At 36.1% G+C, this 27,003-nt stretch overlaps 1 protein-coding gene across 9 annotated transcripts in view; it reads left to right on the top strand.

Moving 5' to 3' along the window:
- Nucleotides 1–27,003, top strand: part of Ppn (proteoglycan-like sulfated glycoprotein papilin) — a 157,493-nt gene that overhangs the window by 124,167 nt on the left and 6,323 nt on the right. For 2 of the 9 annotated variants that reach the window (XM_072012659.1, XM_072012667.1), the window contains exons 5-36: nt 4,777–4,859; nt 6,100–6,250; nt 6,599–6,722; nt 6,845–6,925; nt 7,033–7,205; nt 7,576–7,711; nt 8,385–8,728; nt 9,256–9,435; nt 9,645–9,818; nt 10,246–10,428; nt 11,000–11,141; nt 11,352–11,467; nt 11,673–12,036; nt 12,255–12,464; nt 12,733–13,713; nt 13,962–14,307; nt 14,570–14,694; nt 14,782–14,991; nt 15,514–15,912; nt 16,239–16,595; nt 16,880–17,056; nt 17,258–17,437; nt 18,198–18,377; nt 20,941–21,156; nt 21,294–21,464; nt 22,275–22,688; nt 23,236–23,448; nt 23,678–23,863; nt 24,470–24,706; nt 25,224–25,546; nt 25,875–26,025; nt 26,376–26,885. In XM_072012659.1, coding sequence (XP_071868760.1) covers nt 4,777–4,859; nt 6,100–6,250; nt 6,599–6,722; nt 6,845–6,925; nt 7,033–7,205; nt 7,576–7,711; nt 8,385–8,728; nt 9,256–9,435; nt 9,645–9,818; nt 10,246–10,428; nt 11,000–11,141; nt 11,352–11,467; nt 11,673–12,036; nt 12,255–12,464; nt 12,733–13,713; nt 13,962–14,307; nt 14,570–14,694; nt 14,782–14,991; nt 15,514–15,912; nt 16,239–16,595; nt 16,880–17,056; nt 17,258–17,437; nt 18,198–18,377; nt 20,941–21,156; nt 21,294–21,464; nt 22,275–22,688; nt 23,236–23,448; nt 23,678–23,863; nt 24,470–24,706; nt 25,224–25,546; nt 25,875–26,025; nt 26,376–26,885 — 7,837 coding nt within the window. Of the gene's footprint in view, nt 1–4,776; nt 4,860–6,099; nt 6,251–6,598; nt 6,723–6,844; nt 6,926–7,032; nt 7,206–7,575; nt 7,712–8,384; nt 8,729–9,255; nt 9,436–9,644; nt 9,819–10,245; nt 10,429–10,999; nt 11,142–11,351; nt 11,468–11,672; nt 12,037–12,254; nt 12,465–12,732; nt 13,714–13,961; nt 14,308–14,569; nt 14,695–14,781; nt 14,992–15,513; nt 15,913–16,238; nt 16,596–16,879; nt 17,057–17,257; nt 17,438–18,197; nt 18,378–20,161; nt 20,333–20,940; nt 21,157–21,293; nt 21,465–22,274; nt 22,689–23,235; nt 23,449–23,677; nt 23,864–24,469; nt 24,707–25,223; nt 25,547–25,874; nt 26,026–26,375; nt 26,886–27,003 lie in introns of all 9 variants that reach the window. The other 7 variants (XM_072012660.1, XM_072012662.1, XM_072012661.1 and 4 more) reach the window with 7 other exon arrangements.

Below are 27,003 nucleotides of genomic sequence, written 5' to 3'. Positions count from 1 at the left end.
ATTATAATACGATGGATCAAATTGTGGACGTAAAAGCATGTTACTTGATAGAAGGAGGATCGTCGAAAATCTTGCGTAGCTTAAAGGCTCTTTAATGATCCTCGAGAGCAACAATATGACCCAACCACGCGATAACGCAGCAGTGCGCTGTCGGAGATGCTAAAATTTATGAACGGCTGGGCATTATACAGCATGGACTCGCGAAGTATTAACTTCGTTAAAGTGACGTGCTAAATGAAACGAGCCGCAAGCTGCGTCGCTGTTATGCGTCCTCGGCCTATGGATATTGATCGTTGATTCAGATTGCCCCACGATAATCAGCTTCAAATCTATATAAATATTCATCCGCGTTAAATATGATTATACATTTTTTTAATGATATTCCATAACAAATATCATTTTACATTTTTTATTGTCATCTCATTTTAGATATAACGTACCAATAAGTGAGTTAATGATAATTAACATTCTAAGCATCATTTAATTACGTTTATTCCATGCGAGAAAGCTGCTGAAAATTGACGCGAGAAGTGTCGCTTTTATCTTTATCTCTTATCTTTGGTGTGTTTCAAGAATTTTTTATCGAGACTAATTTCCATAAGTAAATTATAAATTTTATTTCATTATAAAGATTTGAAATTTTGCATTCTTCGATTGTGTTCTCACTGCAAAAGATTTTTTAATTTTTGAAAAAGTATATAAAAGTTCCTTGATTCATCGTATTTTGCTCTATTCTTTCAAAATTATTATCTTTTTCAGAAAAGACAAGAAAGTTGAATCGAACAGTTAAAAGATAGTAGCGGAATGAAAAATTTCTTATTTTTGCCTTCGATTCTATTTAAATCTTACTTCATTTTCCTCACATTCAGAAGGAGAAAAAATCCCCTGAACGCTAATTAATCTCGTTAAATTGTAATACTTACATAACGTCCCATAGTGCATTCTGCTAAAATCATTCGGCGTGTAATCTAGTTCCCCGGCAAAGAGACGTCCCACGGCTGCGATACATTCCAAGGGAATTGAACGAACGCCAGGCCACTTACGATATCAGGGGCAATCCATTTCTCGCCGCGAATTGCTCGCCGTTGCAAAAATTCCCTCCCAGAACACCGCTCATTGTTCTCGCCCCTTTGTCCCGGCACCGCGAAACATTTCGTAATTAGTAACAATGCCTGCCGGCTAAACAGAGATTATTGAACGGCGGAAACTCCCGGGAGACTTCGGTGGATGAAAGCCAGACCAGAACGAGAAATAAACGAGGGAACGGAAAAGAGGCTGAAGAAGATGGATTCCTTTAACGAGGCAAACCTTTAATTGCGAGTCCTCGTAATTGCGGGAATATTCGATCCTGTATTTATGAAAATGTTTCCACTGAGTTTTCGCCAAGTTCTCTAGTTTACTGCTGGAATTATATAGGAGAATAATTGTAGGGTAAGATATAAAATTATTAAGATTAATACAACAATGAAAATTACTAGCTTCTTCCTCCATTTTTGAAAAGATTTAGGACTTAGGTAGGACTTTTTACATGTAATAATTATTTTTTGAGCTTGTAGATTGTGAATCGCGGAAAGGTGATAGTTAGATAATTTTATGGGAAATATTAATATTATAAATTAAATGGCTTAAAGAAAATGACGGAACTTCCTACGATACCTAATATTTTATTTGATTTAGAAGTTTTCAAGAGACGTGTGAAAGTAGATAAAGTATGTATAAAAGATCGATGGATCGAACTACACTTGGATTTTGATGGAGGTCTTCCACTCGTCAGTCGATTGCTTCGCCACTCGAGCTATTTGAACATGAGATCGAATAAATTCCTCTTCCTTACGTCTGACACTTCGAAGTGATGACATGGAAAATGTAACAGATCTTTATTTAGAACTATATATCTCTTGTGTGGCAACTCTAGATCTAATTATACATTCGTGAGTATAGTCGATTTATAAGCATTTTACGTTAATATCGGATGTTTATTCTACATTCTTTGAGGATAACATTCTTTGAAACTAAGTAAATATGCATTGCATATTTTTCCTCTTTCTTTTATGCTGAAGCATGTTTGACGTTTGACGGGATGGACGACACCTGCTAAAGGCAAGTGGTATATAAAAGATTGAAACAAACAGACATTCCGCATATTCGTATCCAAAACATGAGATATTGCGATTCTTTTGAGAATTACGACCACGGTGTGCTGGCAAAATGACAGAGCAATCGTATGCTTTAATACTCCTGTATCCATAAATCACACGGAGGAAAGAGAACATAAAATTGAATCATTCAGATAGTAGTAGCGCTGTTCCAAATATGTACTTCTAAATTCTCTTTCACGGCCTTTATTGCTAATTCATTACGTTTCGTTACATTATGTTCATTGTTCATATTTTATATCTCATATCATTATTCATTAATAATTTCATTGGTTTCACAACTGAAGAATTTTATTCCATTTCTGTCCATTCTAATAATACCTACAGATCACCCCATTTATTTAATAAAATCAGTCCATTTACCTCAACAATTGGAATAACCTCATCTCATTTTACTATAAAATTATTGTATCATTTCCATAATCACAAAACTTGGCCAATGAATTCTTTTTCTATATGAAGAACATACATATGCTTATTTTTAAATAAGATTAAATCAAATTTAACTGGTAGCTTTCAAACCCAATAATAAATAAAGCAATATCTGCAATCGATCTCCTCTGATACCACACTACAGAAGTTAGCTACAATTTTGAAACAATAATTGCAATTCTGAAAAGAGGCGAAGTCTCTGATCACGAGTCATGCATCTTGCAGACTTTCCACGAGATTCGTGCAGGTTCCTCCGACTCTGAAACGGTGCCCCGTGAATCGATTCGCTACCAAGCGTTCAAGGTCAATCGCAGGACCGCCACGGCAAAGCGGTTCACCATAAATCACCAGGGTCACGGAACCTTTGACATCGTTTCGGGATCGCGGGTTTCGCGATCAAGATCCTTTTTCTTTTGCGGTCACCAAGCGGCCCGTTTTCACCCAATGGCCCCACCCCTTTCCACAGGGTCCTGTGTCTTCGCAAGAAATCTCCCGTCATAAATCCTAGCCGACGTATCCTCGTGCGTGCTGTACCAGTCCCTCCGGGATATCTTTTTGCCCGTTTCACCTCGCTCGATTTATCGACATTACCTGAACAGGCCAACTTTCCTGTAGCTCTCCTGTTGACTCACAATGTTTCCCCGTGTGTGACTGGGACCATCTAATTTTTGTAGCCAGTCGTTGGTGGAAAATAATGTAGCGGAGTATCATGGTTGGATCGTTCTAAGGGGAATTTTGGGGCATGCGATATTATTGATTTGGTGGTTTCATTTGATTGATACGGAAGATTCTAGAGGGGACACGTGTAGATGTTTTTCACGTTGATTTGAGATTTGTTTGAGATTGGATTTTGCACAGTTTGAAGACCAGAAATAGAGGTTTTTCAAGGATATTTTGTGGTTTTATAAGGGTTCTTTGTTGAACTTGTTAAGTGGTTAGATGAAATGATATTTATTTATTAGATATGAAGGCTCAGTGTGGATATTTACTTACTTAATGTGTTTTACTCTGTATGCGATGTTAATGATAAAAATGTGACTAAATTAAGAAAGTTGCAATGTTAGATTAGATATGTACCTCTTGCTTTGAAATACATATACATCATTCCAAAACTTATTAGCCTTGATATTTATCATCAACAGGTTATTATTTACTTCTTGTTGCTGCATCTTCCGCACGAAATAACGATGTCTGTGCGAAACATAAATCCAAACTTAAAATGGAACATGGAAATTGACGATAAATTACTGGGTCGCGAGAGAATCTGAGGAGAATAGGAAAAAATCTTGATGTGAAAGCACACGAAAAGCTCGCAGTTACGATTACGAGTAACGTGCGTTCATGTGCTTTCCTTTTTTCCTCTTCGCTGCCTACGAAATAATAAAATTTCAGTTTGCCCCACACGATCTTGCGAGACTTAGAAATAAATATTGTAACCTAACGGGGGCGGACCCTACGCGAAGATATATGCGTGTGCGTATAGCAACGACGAAGATTAGAAAACGTGCCTGGTCATGGTATATGACGAAAACAAGAGGGTGGTGACTAGATCTAGAGTACAGGTTTCAGATGTGGGGATCTAGTAAATTATATTTGTGAACGATGCAGCAAGGAATGACCATTCGATGAATCATTTTTGGCACGGGTTTCTTTTCATCTTTCTTTTTAATAGATGCAATTGAAGAGCGTAAAATGTCGTTTTTCATATGAGAGAAATTTTAGAATCTATTACCTTGTCAACCATTCACATATTACTAAAACTTTTTTATTTAATTTGAATGTGGACTTCTCTCGAAAAACGTTTACATCAAAAATATTGATTATTCCACTTCGTATACGAAAAAGGTTTTTAATTAATCTTTTCACAAAACTTCATGGATCTGTCATCTATTGCTGAAATGCTTATATTTCTAGATCGAATGGATTATTTCTTTTTTCAACTATGTCATACTTATATACACCTAAGTTTTCTAATCACTAAATAACATTAAAATCATAAGACCAACAAAATTATATACTCGTATATCTTTCCTCCATAATCATCAATAATAATACGAATGTGCATTTAATTCCTTGTCTACTTATGAATTATTCGTTTAAAGTTTCTGAATAAATCGAAATAACTCACACGTTTAGAAAAGAATTTCGCGCAACTTATTAATACAGCGCTCTTTGTTTCTTTATTCAGGAATGTCCCGGTGAATCGAAGGACTTCCGAGCAGAGCAGTGCGCCGAATTCAACAACGTTCCGTTCGAAGGAATTCACTATGAGTGAGTATCGATAACCGCGAGTTGCCTGTGATCCATTCTGTCAGTACATTCGCTCAAAATCGTCGTGGAATCCCGATGGAATTTCTGGATACGCGGCGAAAGTGATTTATTGTCGATGTCATTTTCGACAAGAAAAGTTCGCGGACTTTTTGCGAATCTCCGACAAGATCTAATGGTCGTCCGAAGTTGAAATCCATGCTCGTTTAAATTCGCGTTCAATGCGAGGTTTCACGTTCGAATTTCACGTCACGCTACATACATGCTGAAACCCCGAACTGTTTGTAAAAAAGCACTTTTTCTCGATAGAGAAATATTTTGACAGTATCTATTGAAATGTTTTTATTGTAACATGTTTTCACTTTTTTTCTTTTTTTTTTTTTGTGGGTTTCAATTTTTAGTTTCTACGATCCATAGTCCTATTATATTTCAAGGCTATGGAGAAAAAGAACACGATAAATCAATTGTCTGTCTTTAGTTTTGGAGCTAAATGTCGTTATAATATTGGAATATTGCCTATCTTAGTAACAAGTTTAATTATAAAGCAATCTAAAATTGGAAATTCAACGAAAATATACTTATCATGTTCTTCTCCTGTGAAACCTTCATTTATTTTATCAAAAGTTTCAGATCTCTCATCGAGTACGAAAATAGTAATAAATTCGAATCTCCATTGTAGTGCTCAATTTAGAATACGAATTTAGAATTGACCTAGTAGAATTATATAGCCTTGTTTTACACTTAACGTCAGTATTCATTTCAGAGCCGGTGCACGTTTTTTGTTACGAGTTATACGACTCATATTAATTTTATAGCGGCCAAGAAAGCAGACGCAATAAATATGTATATAGATCCATTTAAACAGTTGAAGGTGACCGATCTTCTTAAACAATAATACTTGAAAACGAGATTGATCGCTGATGTCATGTGTTTATATTTATTCCAAACACGATAAAAGGTGATCGAGCAAGCGAATCATGACTTAAAATTGATTCTCTATTATCTTTTAATTTTAAGATTCTACATACACATTTTTGGTCGGTAGACGAAGATCTTTAAAAAATGAAATAAAATAAAAATAAAACAAAAGAAGTGAAAACTCAGTGCCTAATCGTGGCTCAAAAAGCTGCTAGCACCTTCAGAAGGGAGAACAGCTAGTTATCGAGAAGATCGATGACGATCGCCAGATTTCCGCGCCATAAAACGGCTCACGGCGAGACTAATCGCGCAAAATCGTTCGCAGTTGGATTCCGTACACCGGCGGGCCGAACAAGTGCGAATTGAATTGCATGCCGCGCGGCGAGCGTTTCTTCTACAGGCACAAACAGATGGTGATCGACGGGACGCCATGCGAGATCGAGAAGAACGACGTCTGTGTCGGAGGCAAATGCATGGTGAGTTAACGATCCTCGATTCACTGCAGCGGGACCAACGCGAATTCGTTTCCGTTCATGCACGTCGAGTTGTTTTGTCTGTGGGAGACAATCGAATGAACGACGAAAGCTCATGAAAAGGAGTAGATTTAGCGAGAACAAGAAAGAGAAATAATATTTCTTGTTTACTCTCGCTGTATCTATTTAAGTACTATTTCTGTCAGATTTAGGTTACGCTCAGTTCTAAATACTGAATATTGTAGAGTGGGTTTGTTGTTGGGGAGCATTTGAATTTAGGCAAAACAACTCCATTGGAATTTAAGCGAGAAACATTACTGTACCGGCACGTAATTTCTGTTTGATTGTCAGCACGTCGGATGTGACATGATGCTTGGTAGCGACGTGAAGGAGGATGCATGCAGAGAATGCGGTGGTGATGGGTCCAACTGTAACACCGTTTCCGGTTTATTCGATACCGACGATCTTCAAGTGGGTAAGCTGAGAAATTTTATATTTTTAATATTATTGTAAGATACGATTGGTAAATAAAACACGATTCAACATACCGAAACAAACTTTATCGTAAGATTACCAATTTCATTAAACTTTCTTTAGGATACATCGATATTATACTGATCCCGCAGGCTGCAACAAACGTGATAATAAAAGAAATCAAACCGTCGAACAATTATCTAGGTGAGTGAAATATCTTAATTATAAGCGATTACTATTTATAATTATCCAATAAGGCGTTGATGGAACTCCTGTCCTTGTTGACGTTTTAATACACTTTATACCGGCAGCTATTAGAAACACTTCAGGCAATTATTATCTAAATGGAAACTGGAGGATAGATTTTCCACGAAGCTTAAAATTTGCCGGGACCATATTCCATTATTCGAGAGATCCGCAAGGTTTCTCGGCACCCGATACCATTACCGCCTTAGGGCCGACGAGTGAACCAATTTACGTGGTGGTGAGTGGCTGCATCGCTCTTAAATAGCAAATTACAACGTCATCCAGTTAAAAAGAGTGCAAATTCTTCCCAATAAAATAAGTGAAATCGCTAAATAGTAAAATGGTGCCTTGTCCATAATTTTTTTCATTTCTCTCTCCACTTTTGGTTTATGAAGCTAATTTGCTGAAATACGACTGCCATGTTTCATCGAGCATAATTTCTTTTGTACTAAAAATAATCGACGCAATATAATAATAATAGATATAATATAATAATATAATAATTGATGTAAAATACTGTTAAAAAAATGATCAGTCGAATAAGTTGATGGGTATGCTACATTATATCAGATAAGAGAAAGAATAATTCGCCGAATTGATTTCGACAGCTTTTGTATCAAGACCACAATGTCGGCGTGCATTACGAGTATAGCGTGCCGAAGAGAATCTCGCAGCAAAATGATGCGGATAGTTACACATGGATAACCGATGAATTTTCCAGCTGCAGTGCGACTTGTGGCGGAGGTAATATTTCCAAAATTAATACCGTTACCTAAATACACGGTGAATGTAATCAATAACCGGATAGCCCGCCCGGCTAGCGTACCGTACGCGTTTCCATCGGTTCTAAATTTGATAGAGTAATTTACGAACGGACGGATACTCAGTGTTTGATGAACGTTTATTAATTAATATGCTTTTCATTTAACCTACCTGAAACAGATCATTCTGTGTCCATCGCATATTGAATTATCGAATCGGTAGATCGCCAAGGATGAAAGTTGTTGTATTTTCGGTAACTATGAAAGCAGTTCTTGTTTTCTAATTTCGAGGTATCATTTATAGTAATTTATTTATTTAGAAGGCAAATTACGAATTACAGATACACTATTTTCTTAAATTGTTAGATTACTTTTATATTGTATCGTCTCACTTATCACAAGTATATTGACAACGTTCATCCCTTCATATTTTATTCATAAAATCAATAATACGATAATTATTAGGTTTCAATTATTGAAAAATCAATATTCATTAAAAGAGTACAGCGTGCAATTGCAATAAGGAACATAGTATTAATAAAATAATGACCCAAATAATAACATATTTTTAAAATTTAACAAAAAATGTTTACAAATCTCTATAGGTCAATGACTTTGCTTTATAAATATTCATGTTGAATAATTCTCTTTCGAAGGTTATCAATCGAGACGAGTTGCCTGCGTACGAAGGAGGGACAGACAACCGGTGGATGAGAGCCTTTGCGATCCACAGATGGAACCAGATACAACCGACGCCTGTAACGTGGATCCATGTCCACCTGTGTGGGTGGAGGGCGAGTGGGGTCCTTGTAGCAAGCATTGCGGCGAAGGAGGTGAGCAGAGCAGAGGGATCAAATGCGAACAGGTCATCTCTGGTGGAATCCCTACGGTGGTGGACGATAGTCAGTGTCTGGAAAAGGTGGGACCAAAAGGGCCGACCAAACAGGAGTGTAACAAGAACGTGACGTGCCCACAATTTCACGTTGGACCCTGGAAACCGGTACGAATTACTTATGTCTTATTTTTCCAACTTGATCTTTTCAATGTTCACTAAATGGCGAAATTGAAAGAAAGTCCTGTTTTTCTGAATGCGATGAAAAGAATGGAACCTAATCAGAGATTTGTTTCACCTTGTAAACTTCATAGCGTTTTTATAATGTTATTTCATATATCTTTATATATCGTGTCTACTTTTCTACTTTTATATTTTTAATTAAAAGATTGTAAATTTTGCGATGTTATTATAATACTTCTTCAAAATTCTTCAAAAGACAAGCAAATATATGAAATTAAAAAAGAAATTATCTAAATCCAGACATCAAATCAATTTACGCACCCAATAAATTTTTCCTGTAACTTGTTAATCAGTGAAAGTATTGATTATATAACTGTATAAACATGTTTATTCTCAGGCAGTGTGGTTGTTTAGCATATATTTATATCACTTTGCTAGTATATTTTATATTTTTAGGCAACTTATTAAACAATGAAACTATCAATTAAAAATCTTTGTTATCTTTTGGGCAGTGTGATCATTTATGCGGTCCGGGGAAGCAAACGAGAAGAGTGACGTGTTACATGAAGGTGAACGGAAAGATTCAACTGCTGAAGGATCAGGCCTGCGAGGGAGAGGTTCCCAAGTCTGAGAAACCTTGCGAATTAAGACCTTGCGCCGGCCTCGACTGGGTCACGTCGGATTGGAGTGGAGTAAGCTCGTAATTTTTTACGCGATACCCACCCGAAGATCACCGCGTTCCATTAAAAATATTCCCCGCGAGAAAGTAGAAGCTTCTCATAGAAATATTTTTGGCAAGCAATATTACAAGAGCTACGTACAAATGAAATGTGTCCCATTTCTTTTCGTGTCACGGGCGTTCTTTGCGATTATCACCTGATTCTGGTCACTTTTCGTTTAGTGCGACGACAAATGTGGTCTGACTGAAGAGACCAGGACAACGTACTGCGCTACTCAAGATGGGTCCGTTTATCCGGACGAAAAATGCGACGCTGAAAAGAAGCCGGAATTGATGCGAGATTGTGAAGCTGAAAAGGATTGCGAATTCCTCTGGTTCGCCTCTCAATGGAGCGATGTAAGTCAATTACATTTCTTCTTGGAAAGCTTTTCAAATTATATAGCGACATTAAATTTATTTCTTGAAGAATTGGAACTGCAATTATTCTTCATTTTCTAGACATTTACAATTTAATCTTTTTGACATTAATGAGATGCTACTTCAGAAGATAATTTTTAGTAAGTCTAGAACGTCCTATTACGAATATGAAACAAAATGAACATTAAAAGTAACGTTTAATCCGATACTTTTTTCAAATTTAAATGGATTATAGTTTGTACTGTTATACATATTAATGTGTTCGTTGTTAAAGTAAAAGTCCGCCTCGAGAGGGTTAATACATCCTTTGATGTTAGTTTAACATAAAGGATGTATACAATGGCACAAAATCAACATAATTCATTATTCATGTCACACTTGACACACAATTACTTTGATCCCATAGTGTTCAGCGAAATGTGGGTCAGGTGTACAGACACGCAAGGTGTTCTGTGGCACGTTCAATGACGAAACGGTGAAGAAAGTGCCAGACGAGAAGTGCGACGCAGACAAGAAATTCAACGAGACGAAGAATTGCACCGCCAAGGAGGAGTGCAAAGGTGAATGGTTCGCTGGTCCGTGGAGCAAGGTAATGTATATATTTGAAATAATCTTGACTATTTCCTAGGTTTTCTCCTCTTCAAGTTTTCTCAACGATTCTGACGAAGACCATTCACTTTAAGTATGTAATTTCAAGAATAATTTCGTATGATCAAAGATGAGAAAATTTATTTAAAAAAGAAAAGTAACGCCTGAAAGAATTATTATTAAGATGAATAATAAATATAAGAGAACAAATGTATAATAAAATAACGATAGAGACAAATGCAAGTGTAATAAAAAAATGGTGTTCCAATATTAAGTAAATACCATTGACACGGATAACTCGAGAAACGAAGTTTCTTTCAAATAATTTCATAATGCTTCATCTAGCCTTTCTTTTTAAATTTCTCCTTGAACAAACGGAATCGTTGACAAGAAGTGTAGAGGCTGATTTTTTTCGAAAATCTCGTTAGCGACGCGAAATATCCGCGAGAAATACATCGTGTCCTATTCCCTCGGTCACCGAAGAAATTCAATATCTTCGACGGCTTTGTAGCGAACCTAACAAGAAGCGTCCGCTTCAAATTTCTTCCATTAATCACCTTATCGTGTTCCAGTGCTCGAAACCGTGCGGTGGTGGTACGATGAACCGCAAGGTGATTTGCATGAAAGCCAACATGACGGTTACAATGAACAACTGCGACTCTAATACTATCATATTCTCCATGGAAAATTGCAACAACCAAGCCTGCGAAGAAGGTACGCCCTAAATCTGGGAAAAGTCTAGAAAAGTTGAAAATTGATTCATGTTGTAACTAAAAAATCAGGTTTCCTAGTGTTTTAATAAGTCACCTAAACTAATTCAATTATATCAATTGACATATTCAATGTTCTTAATGTTAGTGTTGTTTCTCTTCAGAAATAAACAATAACAAAGGATAATTTAGTTAATCAAAATCTTGTTTCCAGACGAGGTGATACCAATGCAACCAGAGAAAATCCCAGATCTCACTGAAGAAGACGAAGAGTGCGAAGTGTACGAGGATGAAAACTTCGTGACTGTCTCTTCGAGCTTGACATCTAGCGTAAGTGAAATTTGGTCGTAGTTAATCAAATACTTAGTTTCACAGTTTCTTCATCCACCGTTACATTTATATCTCATTCTCCTATGAATGTGATGATAATTTACCATTTTTCTATTAGTACAGGTGTTATCAAAATTTATTTTCTCAATTTACTTTTATGATTCCCCCGATTTACATAAAAGTGTAATTTTATCTATTGATTTAGGATAAATCTAGCAAAATGTTAGATCTTACGGAAGCAACTCCTCTGAGCTCGCCAGATACGAGTGATACTACCGGAAGCGACATATATGATAAAATGCAAGGGGATGCTGGATACACCAGGGGCGACATATCTCCTGGAGAAATGGAAATGGGTGAAGGGAGTGGGACAGATTTCACGGATATATACACATACACATCAGGGTTTGAATCGACGTTCGAAGGCAGTGGAACCAACGAGGTTACCGAAGATGGTGAACTGTTTGCAACGGAATTTGGAATAACGGAAATCGGCGTGACTGAAGAGATCGAATCCACCATGGATTCTACTGACGAATCGACAGTTGAATCGATGACTGAGTCTGATGGTGAGTTGATGTAATTTCATTCTTAACAATTTTAGCGTGGTAAAGAAATTGCTTAATTGAAATGTCTATCTGTATTCCGAAAAAATAATATTGGAAGACATTTCCTTTTTAACTAGATAATATAGTAAGTTTTATTGTTTTTCCCTTAATTGAGATATAAATTTAATGTATTGGCAACAAATTTTATTATGAAATTATCTTATCATAAAATAATTCAGGAACGGATATGACAACTGAGTCTGGTGCAACTGAAGAAACAACAACTGGATCGAGTGACGAGACTACCGAAATGCTAGAGAGCACTGAGAGTGGACCAACCGAGGCCACGGAATCCACTGAATCGGGCCCAACAATGTCTTCATCGGAAACCGAAAGCACGGTTACTGGGCAGACCATTTCAACAGAAATAACCCCTACCGAGGAATCTGGTAAATCGAAATTCCATTATTGTATAAACAGAAATGTTACGTTAGAAACACCATCAATTAAAAATTTTGAAATACTAAATAACAATACAATTATAACAACAATTAACTACATGTTAATGATACAAAAAATTTTGATCTACATGATGAAGCACACTAAAATTCTTCATATAAAGGCTTCTACTTTTTTCTTTCTAAAAGTTTTGTCTCTCATTCTGAACTCCGAACTAACTAACTATTGTTGCTGTTAATTATTAATTTTATATATAAGCAGTTACGTTCGAGACAACATCAGAAGTAGAAGAAACGCGTGTGACTGGAGAAACAACAGAATCAGGTGCCACCGAAGAAAGTACCGAATTAGGATCAACAGAACCAACGATGTCTACGGAATCAGGAGCTACAGAAGAAACCACAGAATCTGGTGCAACGACAGAAAGTACGTCAATAGAAATCACTGAGTCAACAGAATCTGGAGCTACGACAGAGCCTGGAGCTACGACAGAATCTGGAGCTACGACAGAATCTGGAGCTACGACAGAATCTGGAGCTACGACAGAATCTGGAGCTTCAACAGAATCTGGAGCTTCAACAGAATCTGGAGCTACGACAGAATCTGCAGCAACGGAAATCACCGAATCAACAGAATCTGGGGCTACGGAAGTCACTGAATCAACAGAATCTGGAGCCACGACAGAATCTGGAGCTACAACAGAATCTGGAGCTACAACAGAATCCGGAGCTACAACAGAATCCGGAGCTACAACAGAATCCGGAGCTACAACAGAATCCGGAGCCACAACAGAATCTGAAGCCACAATAGAATCTGGAGCCACAACAGAATCTGGAGCCACAACAGAATCTGGAGCCACGACAGAATCTGGAGCTACAACAGAATCTGGAACCACCATAGAATCTGGAGCCACGACAGAATCTGGACCTACAGCAGAATCAACAGAATCTGGAGTAACTACTGAAACCACGGAATCTGGTCCGACAGAAACTACCGAATCTGGCATGACAACAGAATCTGGTATGACCACAGAATCTGGCAAAACAACAGAACAAACGACAGTTTCCGGCGAGACCACCGAATCTGGCGCCACGACCGAATCAGGAGAAACTACAGAGTCTGGTGTAACCACTGAGAGCGGTGAAACCACTGTGTCTGGCGTAACTGATACTACTGTTTCTGGATTGACACCGGTCACTGAGGAATCAAAATCGGAAGTAACTGAGAAGATAGACAGACGTAAGTACATTTAATTCATTGATATGTTTTGTATTAATTATTATAAATTAGAAGATTCGATGAGATGGATTAGGTAGATAAAAGAAACTTTCATAAAATGAAAATATATTAATAAAAGTACATACAATAAAAATTATAAAAACATTGACCAATTTTATTTTAGGATATTAATTTTATTATTTAAATAATAAACGGTTAACAAAATAACGTTAAATAATTATACTCGAGGATGAATTTTCTCTTTTCAGTATCCGGATTCTGGACGACCATTGGCCCAGAAGAAACCACGCGCAAACATCGCGTGTGCAAAGTGCTGAGGAAGAAGACCTGCAAGGCCTCGCCCTTCGGTTGCTGTTATGATGGAATTACTACGGCTGAAGGACCGTTTGGCCAAGGATGTCCCACGGTGCAGACTTGCAACGACACTAAATATGGTTGTTGTTCGGATGGAGTGTCTGCAGCCACTGGTCCGGAGAACCAAGGTTGTCCCGAATCACACTGCAAGGAAACGTTGTTCGGTTGTTGCCCTGATGGAATTATCGCTGCTGAGGGCAACGACTTCGAAGGATGCAAGAAACCTTGCAGCGAAACAGAGTTAGTATAATATTTTAAACATCGCGATAGTTATTATATTTTATAATATTCCAGAAAATAGATTTTATTAATATTTTAAAGACACTGATAAGAGAAACAACAAGTAGAATCTACATGATGTTTTAAACGCCATAAGAATAATATTTAATGTTTAATATACTGATATGAGAAACTCTGTTGCAATAATTAGTACGATATCTAATATATATTATGTTTATTTAATATTTAGATATTTGTCAATGATATTAAATAAATATTTCAGATTTGGATGTTGTCCGGATAACGAGACTCCAGCTAGCGGAAAGGATAATATCGGATGCTGCAATGTCACTGAATTTGGTTGCTGTCCTGATGGAATTAAGCCCGCTTCTGGACCAAACGAAGAAGGTACATTGTAATTTTTACTGAGTATATTTAAAAATCCTTAAATGTTATTAACCATACTGAAATGTTTGGTTAATATAACGACTACAGGTTGCGAAGAGGAAATTACTTCTGTCACACCTCTCACAGAAGAGTATGAAACAACTACAGTACAGGAAGATTGCGCAAATACCACTTACGGATGTTGTCCGGATGGTATTTCGACTGCTACTGGTGCAAACTTCGCAGGATGCGGTGTTATCAATGCAGAGAACTGCACTATATCGTACTTTGGATGTTGTCCTGATGGCGCCTCACCAGGTATGTTGTATAATTATATAAAAAATATAAAAATATAATTATTTCAAAATATACATTTTCGAAAATTTCTGTAGTTCTCTAGTCAAACTTTTACAAATTCAAATGATTCTATAAGTTTACTCTATTATCTGTAAAAATAATTAATTCTAATTCCCATATATCTTCAATATTTCTATTCCAAGATAAATTCTCCTTTCTCAAAAAAATATAAGAATACATTCTTCTAATTTATAAATAAATCATCATATTAAATTCCACTTCACTTATTGCACATTTTCACATTTTTACCCTAAAATAGTCTTATTGAAGAAAACAAAAATTATAAAAGTTCCATTATGTCAATTTTCTAAAACATCTAATATTGCATTCAAATAAACTAAAAAGAAAAAAAGAAACAAGAATCCTACCACACTAATTTTCTAAAAATAGGCTGGTGATATATCAGAGTAAATTAAATATAAAAAAGAACTCCAGTCTTCCAATTTTCTAAGATAATTACCAGCTAATAAACATCACATGTAGCTTTGGGTCCCAACAACTATGGCTGCCACATGCCCTGCGAAAACAGTACTTATGGCTGTTGCGATGACGGTAGCACTCCTGCTCATGGTCCAAACAGAGAAGGTTGTTGTCTATCGACACCGTTCAAGTGCTGTCCAGACAACATACTTCCAGCTCGCGGTCCAGATTTCTACGGTTGTGGCTGTCAATACTCGAGATTCGGGTGCTGTCCAGATAACAGCACCGCTGCTCGTGGTCCAAACAACGAGGGCTGCGGTTGCAAGTATACACCTAATGGTTGCTGTCCTAACCGCTTCACCCCGGCCACAGGACCAAATTACGAGGGCTGTCCGTGTTATACGTATCAGTTTGGTTGCTGCCCTGATGGTGTCACTATCGCTAAAGGACCTCATGGACAAGGTAATTATATCAAAAACTGAAATCATGTTAATTCTGATATACATATAGTGGCGTAGTAAAGGGAAGTTTAAAATTCTTACTTACTCATATCAGTCTTAACTTAATTATTACTATTAATTATTACTATTAGAATTTTCTTTGTCAAATGATCCTTATTAATAATATAAAAATACATAGAAATAGAAATACAAATGTAAATGGAACCAAAAATAGACAAATCTATAGTCTTTAACTTTCTCCCTTATACAAATTAATTCTAATTCACTTCATATATTGTGGAGAAATGTTACTTCAAAATTTACTTAGTACCACATCGTTTCTTGCAGGCTGCGGTTGTGAGAACACAGAATTCAAGTGCTGCTCAGATGGAAGAACTCCAGCAAAGGGTCCAAACTTCGCTGGATGCACTTGTGACACCTCGAAGTATGGATGTTGTCCCGATGGGGTGGAAGAAGCTCAAGGAGAGAACTTCGAGGGCTGTTTGTCTGTTCCATCTACTCCCGGGGCAGCGTGTGCTTTGGAGAAAGATAGAGGACCATGTCGGGACTTCACCGTCAAATGGTACTTCGACACGGAGTATGGTGGTTGCTCGCGGTTCTGGTATGGAGGTTGCGAGGGTAACGAGAATCGATTCAAGACGCAGGAAGAGTGTAAGCAAGTGTGTGTGCAGCCCAAAGGAAAAGGTAAAGTACATAATACATAAATATTACATACTGTTGAAAAAATTCAAATTCATTTAAAACGTTGAAATTCAATTCGGTATTTAAGAAAAATTTTAAAATAATATAATTTTAGGGAATTAGTTTTTTATTAAAAAACATATGCAATTTTTCTGTAATAGTTGTGATATTATAATATTTGTGCAATATTTACAAGGTTTATGCGTACAAGTTAAATTTTTCTTATAGTTTTAAATATTGCATATTTTAATTGTATCCGAGATATTAGAAGTCAAAAAATTTCGCAGATTCATGTAACCTGCCAAAAATCTCTGGGCCCTGTGAGGGCTACTTCCCTACTTGGTATTACGACTCTGGAAGGAAACAGTGTGGTCAATTTGTCTATGGCGGTTGTCTCGGAAACGCGAATAAATTTAAAACGAAAGAAGAATGTGAAGAGCTTTGTGTCACACCTGATGATTTGGGTAACTTCACCAATTCTTATTGAAATTCTTTTCTCGTTTTTATCAATGTTTGACAACATTTACGACAAATCATTTTTTAATATAATAATAAATATTTTCAATTTACAATTTCTCTAATTGCAAAGGTAAAAGTTAAGTTTATATTTTATATACTGCTACTTCGTTGCTAATATGTTCTCTTGCATTTTGTTACTTATGAAGATCCGTGCGAACAGTCGAAAGAACCAGGTCCCTGCGAAGGCAACTTCACCAAATGGTATTTCAACGCAGAATCGCAAGCTTGCGAGCAATTCCGCTACGGTGGATGCAAAGGAAATGATAACAACTTTGCGACGGAAATCGCTTGCCACCAACAATGCCTGCAACCAGGGAGGACACGAGGTACGTTCTCCAGCACAATTCTCTTGATTCGACATTCGCACGTATCATGCTCGTTCTACTGCCTGAACCCATTTTTCATATTAGATATTCTTTCCTACCAAATTCGTTTGAAAGTGTTTCAGATTTTTATCTATTTTTTTTTTTTTTTTGCTCGTAGGACGAATCGAAGAACGTATATTTCGTGTGGCAACCTTTTTGACGATTGTTTTTGATTTTCATTTTTTAAGCGATTTTTTTACAGTTGTTTTCTGACCAATGTGAAAGGAACAGAAGTACAGCACTATGTAGTACACTAGCAATGGGAGTGGAAAGATTTATTATTAATTTATTTAATAGTAATTTATTTAGACGATCAGAAAAATAATTCACGCGAGATTATTTTTTATTACATACTGTGAACAGAATTCCTTGATTAGTAGTCAATTTTCAAGCTGCGGTCGATCGGAGAAATTGAGAAGAATAATCGAAACTAAATCGCCAGATAGTTCGTTTAAATTCCACAATACAATACAACGAAATACATTCGGATATATTAAATGGATATGAACTACGATTTTCTATTTTACTACAATTCTGGCGACTTAGTATTCGTCTGAAAATATCACGCCAACAATCCGAATCTACATTTTCAACCAAACACCAAACACGATCTCAGCAAACATTCAGGCACCACATGTCACATAAAAGCACCAAATTGGTACCGACCATCGTCAAATATATCAAAGCTCTATGAGTAATCCGTAAAAATACATATTTCCAGTAAAACTGACAGACGTGTGCCGCCTGGAGAAAGATCCGGGCCCTTGTCCGGGCTCTGTGTTACGCTGGTATTATGACGCCGTGCGTCAGATGTGTAGCCAATTTGTTTACGGCGGTTGTAAAGGCAATGTCAATAGATTCCTTACACGTGCTGCTTGTGAGCAGCGCTGCCCCGTAAAAGGTATCAGAAAAAGCAAAAAAGAAACAATCATAAAGAAAAAAAGAAAAAAAGAAAAAGAATCCAAGAAAAAGAAAGTGATCAAATAAAAAAGATAGCACAGAAAAGAGAAAACGGGGAGATCAAAGGAACAAGCTTATCTGCTTCTTGTATAACAGTGTCGCTAGCAATATTTAGAAAGAGAGTCGTTTCTTGTTCATTGATATTTGTGGAATGGTTTAACATTGGATAATTGAGAATACTCTCGATGTTGTCGTTGGTGATGGTTCGTTTGTCATTGTCTCTATTCGTTGGCACAAAACACGTTTAACCCTTTGACAACTAATATTAACTCTGCTGTGATCATCGAATGTTTATTTCAGCAAGGAAAAGGATTTATATTGTTTCAAGAAGATATTTAACACGAAATTAAATCACGGAATCACGTGTATCAATAAGAACATTTTCATTTTAACGTTAGAAAAATTTAATTGTATCAAACATGCCTAAGAGATATAACAGGGTTTTAATTAACGCTAAAATTCGCATGGGATGAAATTTCATCCATGATAGCTTCCGAGAAAGAGTCGTGAAAATTATTATCTTTCGCCAGGTTTCATTCCATGTAAAGTATTTTCCTCAAAGTGACCGATGTCAAGGGGTTAACGAGAAAAGTGTTGATTGTAATCTGAATATCTTGGTTTTACAAATTTCTATTTCTTCTGCCTTCCTATTGATCGTAATCGATTATATCAAGCATTGCCTTTTATCAAAGCACAGTATGCACTTAAAAGCACCCTTTTCATTTAAGTTGCACGCGATATCAAGCTGTCGTAGCGTTCTACGAGTCAATCCAATTAATGGAACTTGATTTTGTCGTATTATGTCCTCCGCAAAGCGGTTCTCGTCTCGAGATCGATCGTTCGATAGCTTTTGTCTGGCTTCGAACGAGCTCTCTCAATGGAGTAGCGCGATTTCCTTTCATTAATATTTTATGAGTGATCGCGTCGGTGATTTTTTATTGATGGTATCACAAGAAAGAAGGAAAGTCATTTAACTTGGTTAATTCGTATGACGTTAAAATTCAAATGATCGAGCTGTTCTTATTCTTTCATGAACGCACTGATTTTATTTGTATTATTTCTTAATTGATCGATTGTGATAAGAGAATTTAACAGAAACATTTAACTGATAATTTTAAATGGAATCTTTTTATGGTGGAATTTAGAAATGGAACTGGCAGCTGCACGAAATAATGCTTATATTTTCAGGAATTATGAAAATATTAATTTCAAAGGTTGCAAGATAGTTGCAATAACACAACAATTTGCGACTTACAATAAATTATATAATTATGACCTTTATTTAATTAGTCAAAATATTGAAACATACGATTAAACATATATCATGATAGAAATAATTATACGCGATACTAAATATATTATATTAAAGAATTTAAAGATTTATGTCACTTTTTTAGTAGTATAATGCGTATTTTATTTTGGATATTGCTGCATATTATGTGTATTTTGTACACTTTAAGCGTTTAAATGTTTCATAAAAAATGAATTTTACTTGATTAAAATTTTAATCATTAAAACGTGATTATAATTAACTAATTTCGAGCTTCAGTTTTGATTTACTAGTTTGAACTACTTATTATTTGAAGTGTACATACATTTTTTCATTGTTTTAATATTTTTTAGCACTCTGTATCGTGCATTAATTTATAAAAAAGACCGCAGATCGTTAACGACAATATACTAAAATCTAATATTGCATGATACAATAATTAATGCGATTAACAGATAGTTGCTTGCTGCCACGAGCCGAAGGTAACTGTGACGAGAAGCAATCTCGATGGTACTTTGATCAGTCGGAGAATCGGTGCATGCCATTCTATTATACTGGTTGCGGTGGGAATAAAAATAATTTCGAATCTAGGGACGCATGCGAGTCTGATTGCCCGACTAAAATTGGTAAGACTTCATCTAATCACATTCATCTTATTTTCATCATATTTCTTAAACATATAACTATCTGTTCTCTGTTTTGTCTAAACTTTAGGTTCTTTTAGATTATAAAGTATCTTTCAACATATTTCTTTTAGTATAAATTAACAGAAAATAATGTAACGCTTACAACTTAAGTAACGCTTTTCTTGTCAGTTTCGTTGTATTACCGTTATTGCTCCTTTCTTGTGTAATTATTCTCGATGTCAATCGTACCGCATGCACGTAAATTGTTCTACGGATTATACTCTAATGTGCGTTTTTTGCAAAAACAAATATATTCTTAATATACGTCCATCGCATAAATATATTTGCAATAAATTAAGTTATATACGTTGTATGTTGCTTTATTTGTTACAAAATGTGAGGAAAAAAGTTCAATAAACCTTTAAAACGAATGAAAGAAAAATGAAAGAGATATATTATAGAATTTTTAAAGAAATTGTTCCTGACGATTATTCGAGATTCAGGATAATATTTTAGTGATTTTCCAAGGATTTTATTGAACTTTTTACTTCTCGGTATCATATGCTGAAACGAGGCAGATTTCTTATGCTATCTTTGTCCAAACACAGAGCAAGACACCTGTCTCTTGCCCGCGCTTTTGGGAGAATGCCACAATTATACTCAACGATGGTACTACGATTCGTACGAACAACAATGTAGACAATTCTACTATGGTGGTTGTGGCGGGAACGAGAATAATTTTGTTACCGAACAAGATTGCTTTAACAGGTGCCAAACCACTACTAGCACTATCACATCATCGGAAGAGGACGGATTTAGACCAGGTAATATTTTTTGTAGCTAAAAGATCGGATATTTTGTCTAATACAAATCCAATATTTGCAAGTAAAATGGAACATTGGGATTAAATGAATTAAACATAAAAATGCGAATTTAAAGTTTAATACGTAAAATTTTCCAGATTTCTGCTTCCTTTCGAAGTATACCGGTCAATGCTCCGAAGAACACGTCAAATGGTTCTACGACAGCGGCGATGGTGTCTGCAAGCAATTTGTGTATAGCGGCTGCCAGAGCAATGGAAATAATTTCGACAGTCACGAAGAGTGCGAATATCGATGTGGAGATGTTCAAGGTACGTATCATTACACATTACACATATGTGACTGCGCTTTCTCTTGCGCAATTTAACCAATATGATTAATTAGTGAAACGTTGAAATTGAAAATGAAATTAGAATTAATAATGTAGCATCGTGGAAAGATTATTTAAGAAAGACCCGATGAAATACAGTGCAGATAGAAAGTGGAAGTGCTAACAGGCTAGAAGGGAGGGAAAATTCCAATGGGCAATATGTTTACGATCCTTGAAAAAAATAGTTACTTGGAAAAGGCGTACGTGACCATCGTCGGTCATGGACGGCTGCGGAACACGTGCGTGTTGTGGGAATACGAAAACTGTGATGATAAAGGATGCTTAGTGGAGAAAGTCAGTTAGTCTTTGTTCGTTAGTTGAGAGTTAGTTGAGAGCGAGTTGCGAGTTAGTTGCAAGAGATTCGTTAGCCATTAGTTGTCGAGTTGTGAGTTGTGAGTTGTGAGTTGTGAGTTGTTAGTTGTGAATTATCAATTTAGTTGTTTTAGTTACGTTACTACATTAAGCTTTAATTGAGTAATCATCGTTTTGCCGTTTCAATCACTGTAAATAAATTTACCATAAATAATAAATTTACCATAATCACTATAATAAATTCTCTTGTATTATAATAACAAGTTTGATAACAAAAGACACGAAATTCTGAAAATAAACTTTACCAATTGCAAGTCGTCTAATTATAATTTGAAAAAAATGGAGAAATAATTACTTCAGATATAATACTTACTACTAATTGCTCTAATGGTTGCACTATTTATCTTTCTCATACTTTTCTTTTTACTTCTTTCTTCAGATCCATGCACTCTACCCAAAGTCGTTGGTCCCTGCAATGGTGTCGTTAGACAACACTACTACGACCATCAATCAGATTCTTGCTACGAATTCGAATATAGCGGTTGCCAGGGTAATAAGAATCGTTTCCAGGATAAAGAATCTTGCGAAAGGAAGTGTCAGAAACGTGTTCAAACAGAGAAACCTGCAAATGTTACTGTCCCACCTATTGTATCAGTTGAAACTGCCTCGAAGAACCCGATTTGTTACAAGACTGTCGATCCTGGCTCTTGCAATGGCGATATCACCGCTTATTACTATGATTCACACAATCAGTTGTGTCAGGCGTTTATCTATGGCGGCTGTGAAGGAAACGCGAATAGGTTCCAGACGGAAGAACAGTGCGAACGTCTTTGCGGAAAATTCCATGGTCAAGGTATGTGTAGTGATTTTATTACTTTTATTACTATTTATGCAGCATGGTTTGTGGGACTCCATATACAGGATATTACAAAATTTATCGGAAAAATATCTACAGATATGTGCATAGAATCGATTCTAGACATCAAGATGATGACAAAACTTTAACTGATTTATATATATAGTTACATTTGAATCTTTCGTAATGAAACTTAATTTAACAGCAATATAGCCAAATTTTAAACAGGATTCGGGGTAAAATTATATTTTTAGAAATTTTAGACATTTTAAGCGATTTTATTATCGTTTTATAATTCTTTTTACTATTCTTAGGATATTTAGTAAGATAAAATTCAGTGATATTATACAGATATATAATGATTGTATAAAATAGATTAATAAATATTGATTCTATTTAAAATATATTCATGAATTATTGTCTCATTTTTGTATTGTCTAATCAGTAGATTATCGTATATATTCCAAAGAAATTGAGTAATAATTTGAAAGATTCCTCTGTTGTGAAACTTTATTAAATCTTTATTAAAAAATTCTTTTTACAGATATGTGTAACCTACCAGTGGATTCTGGCGTTTGTAGAGGCTCTTTCGCCAAATACTACTACGATTATGTCAGTCGCGTTTGTCGCGAGTTTCTGTACGGCGGATGTGAAGGTAACGCGAATAGATTCAGCACGATGACAGAGTGTGAATCGATTTGCATTCATCACGAAGAACCCGTGCCACCTGGAAACGGTACCAGCCTCTCAAGCTTGTGTAAGTACTTCCACTCGTTTGATACGCAAAATTCCACCCAAACTTATTAACAACGTAGACGATCTCCGAAATCTTTAAACGAAGCGCGAAAGAAATTCGAAAGAATATTACTCGAAAAGAATTTCTCATAATTTTCTTTCAATAAATCTTTAAAAAGAAATCGGGAACTTCTTTTCGAGAGAACAGAATTAACTCGCGACAACAATAATTTTGAACAATGATGATCCAGCGATTTGCAAAGAACCGGTCGACACAGGATCTTGTGCTTCGGGTCGACATGATTCTACCAAGCGATTCTATTTTGACGACGAACAACAAACATGTCGAGGGTTCATTTACACTGGATGCGGTGGAAATCGTAACAGATTCAAGACCTTCGAGTCTTGCATTAACACTTGTCTTACCAGTAAGTCGAGTAAGTCAAGGAACGGTGTTCTCCAACGATCTAAACGATATTTTTGTTATACGTTTAATATTTTGAGCTTCGAACATGGTGAACACATTTTCATTGTATATCACTGTACATTGTAGCCTTAATGTTTTATATCAATGTTGTTTCAAATCCTCGTGCATACCTTTTCCTAATATCCTTTTTCTATCTGGAGGAGAAGGGCACCATAAATCACATTTTCTATTTCTCTTTTACAAAGCAATGGATTTTAGTTTAACTGTTTAATTTTAATCATTTTACTTTAAAATACTCCTTCCGAGTCATAAAGCGACATTAAAATAAAAAAAGCGGCAAATATATACATATCATATATGTGACCAGCGATGTTCATTTGTCTGAAAAACTCTGCTTCTTATTTTTCCACAGTTTTTATTTCTCAATCGTTCATCCTATCAGCTATTATTGCTCTTAGTTGTAAGCTTCAAAATCTGTGTAATATTGCTTTCGCCGCAATATGTTTTATATCATTCTTTTATTATTACTTTTTATATACATTTTTATATTTTTTTCTTTCTATTGTAAAAATGTTTGTATTTTTCTTTGTTGTGACTGTAATGGGTATTTTCATAGCTACTAACGAGATCGACTCCGAAGAGAATAAAAAGGATCCTTGTGCGGAAGCTCGCGAGGAATGCAATATGATTCGTTGTCCTTACGGCAAAGAGGAGTTCGTAGATTCTCAGGATTGCGGACGATGTCGTTGCGTGGATCCTTGCAGGACACAGGTTTGTCCCGATGACACCAAATGTGCCATTACTCTGGTTGGTACCGAGGATGGCACCGAATACAGAGGAGTTTGTAGATCAGGTAACTGGAAACATTAAGTTCTTTATATTTTCTATATTGTCTGTATTGAAGATAAAAAAGGAGAACATGCGATAAATCGATAAAATTAAAAATTCCTCCTCTTCTTTTTTAATCTTCTTTTCATTTATCGATTTCAGATCCAGTCATAACCAAATCCACTTACAAGAATCCAAATACCCATATCCATCCTAACTTCGTTAATTTTTCCCTCTTTTAACGAAAGTCTGATTGATTTCGACTGACAACAAGTTACGTAGTAAAGTAATTAAACATTTCTCTCCTTTTAATAAAAAACAAACCGACATTAACATCTAGAATTGGTGCTCCTCTTTTTATCTCGTAAACTAAATGAATTTTTCCTGGCATGATCTAACTTTGCCATTTGCCGCTCACATTCACGATAAACATATTAAATACATGACGAAAAATTGTTATATGAATGACATCAACTAATAGTTCCCCAATTACTGTTACTTGCATAACTTGTATATAATATAATAATTCGTTTTTAATTTAGTTACGAAACCAGGCCGCTGTCCGAGCGTATCTAACAGCACAAGATGCGAACAGGAATGTCTCACAGACGCTGATTGCGCCGGAGAAATGAAATGTTGTAACAATGGCTGCGGCGCTTCCTGTCTTGAACCGGCTGTCGATGAAGTTCTATCGACTACTCCACGACCGGTAATCACTGCACGGCCGGTTGGTTCGGAACCAGCTTCGATCAAGCCACCGGAAGAACCAAACGTTAGCGCTCAGGAGGGTGGCTATGTGACATTGAAGTGTGTTGCTTTCGGCCATCCAAAACCAACCATAACGTGGAGGAAGGGCACAATGCTGGTAAGATTTTTATAAATTATAAGATATAATCTTAGTTCTAGGAAAACACGCGTTCTGTCTTAATGTCTATAATTTCCAATTTTATCGGATCCTGAATTTATAGTGAAATCGGAAAGACGATTGCAAATTGGTAAAATTAGATAAAACTTAAAGTTAGGGATATTATTAAAGTATTATAAAAAAGGATTTATGTTGTTTTAAATTTTATCGGATCCTGCCTTTGTAAGAATAAAAGACTAGAAATAAATGACGTTAAATAAGGATTAGAGTATTGCAAAATTTAAATATTATATGGAATTTTAATAGTAACAATGATTAATGTCTCCAGATTGCAGCTTCAGAGAGCAGACGTCGCATATTGCTCGATGGTTCTCTTCAGATCATTAACTTAGACCGATACGACGGTGGAACATATGTCTGCACAGCTGACAATGGTTTAGGACCACCGGTAAGAGTGGAATACCAATTGGTGGTCACAGGTACGTACTATACGTTAAGTATTATAAAGACTGTCTTGACGTCTTGCAATGATGAATGTATCGTGCATCGTAGACTTAATGGTTGATCTCTTTACTTAATCTTTTAGTAGCTAATCTAACCAATTTCATGTAGAAATGTTCTGCCATGTGTTTACTAGTAATAACACGTTTTAACTATTCACTTAGAAAAATTGCAATTAATTAAAACGAGAAGAAAATGGAGACACAAATATATCCATAAACCGCGGCAGAGTTAGCTTTACCTTTAAACTACCTTTCTTTGCAATAATTGGTGATGGTATTCGACGTTCTTCTCTTCTGCATGCTGTTTTCTCTCACACACTATACAGAACCGAGAGAACTGGCTGCGGCTATCATTGGAGAACCTAACACTAGCGTGACGGTGACCATGAATTCGCCCATATCTCTGCACTGCTACGCGTGGGGTTGGCCTAGGCCTTTTGTCACTTGGTGGCAAGGCGATCGCATGTTACCACTATCTTCGGAAATTTACGAACAGGATTCCGACTACACGCTTTTGATCCGAACCGTCACGCTGCCCACGTTGGGCGTTTACACATGTCAAGCGTTTAACGCGATTGGCAGAGCTGCCTCTTGGTCGGTGATATTACAAGCTGTCGGTCCAGTGTACAACATCAATCCCGAATACGAACAATATCTCAAGTATCTGGTCGATCCTCCTAAAAAAGATGAGAATATTCTGTACCCCTATAGACCTAACAGAACTCAAACTACTGACTTTCATACCTATGGATTTGTGTACACGACCAAACAAACACATATTTCTACGGTCAATCCTATTGGATATACTACTTTGGACTTTGCTTCGAGGTTCAGAGGTGAGAGGGTACTCTACTGTACTTTTTTCCAGTTTTCCTATTACACTGTATTGAAAGATACTGTCAAAATATTAAATATATAATCAATTATATTTATATTTTCCAAATTCATGAAAAT

The sequence above is a fragment of the Bombus fervidus genome, chromosome 11 (assembly GCF_041682495.2).
Source record: "Bombus fervidus isolate BK054 chromosome 11, iyBomFerv1, whole genome shotgun sequence".
Classification (NCBI taxonomy): Eukaryota; Metazoa; Arthropoda; class Insecta; order Hymenoptera; family Apidae; genus Bombus; species Bombus fervidus.
Note: the sequence above shows the minus strand (reverse complement) of the source record. Positions and strands in the feature narration are given on the sequence as shown.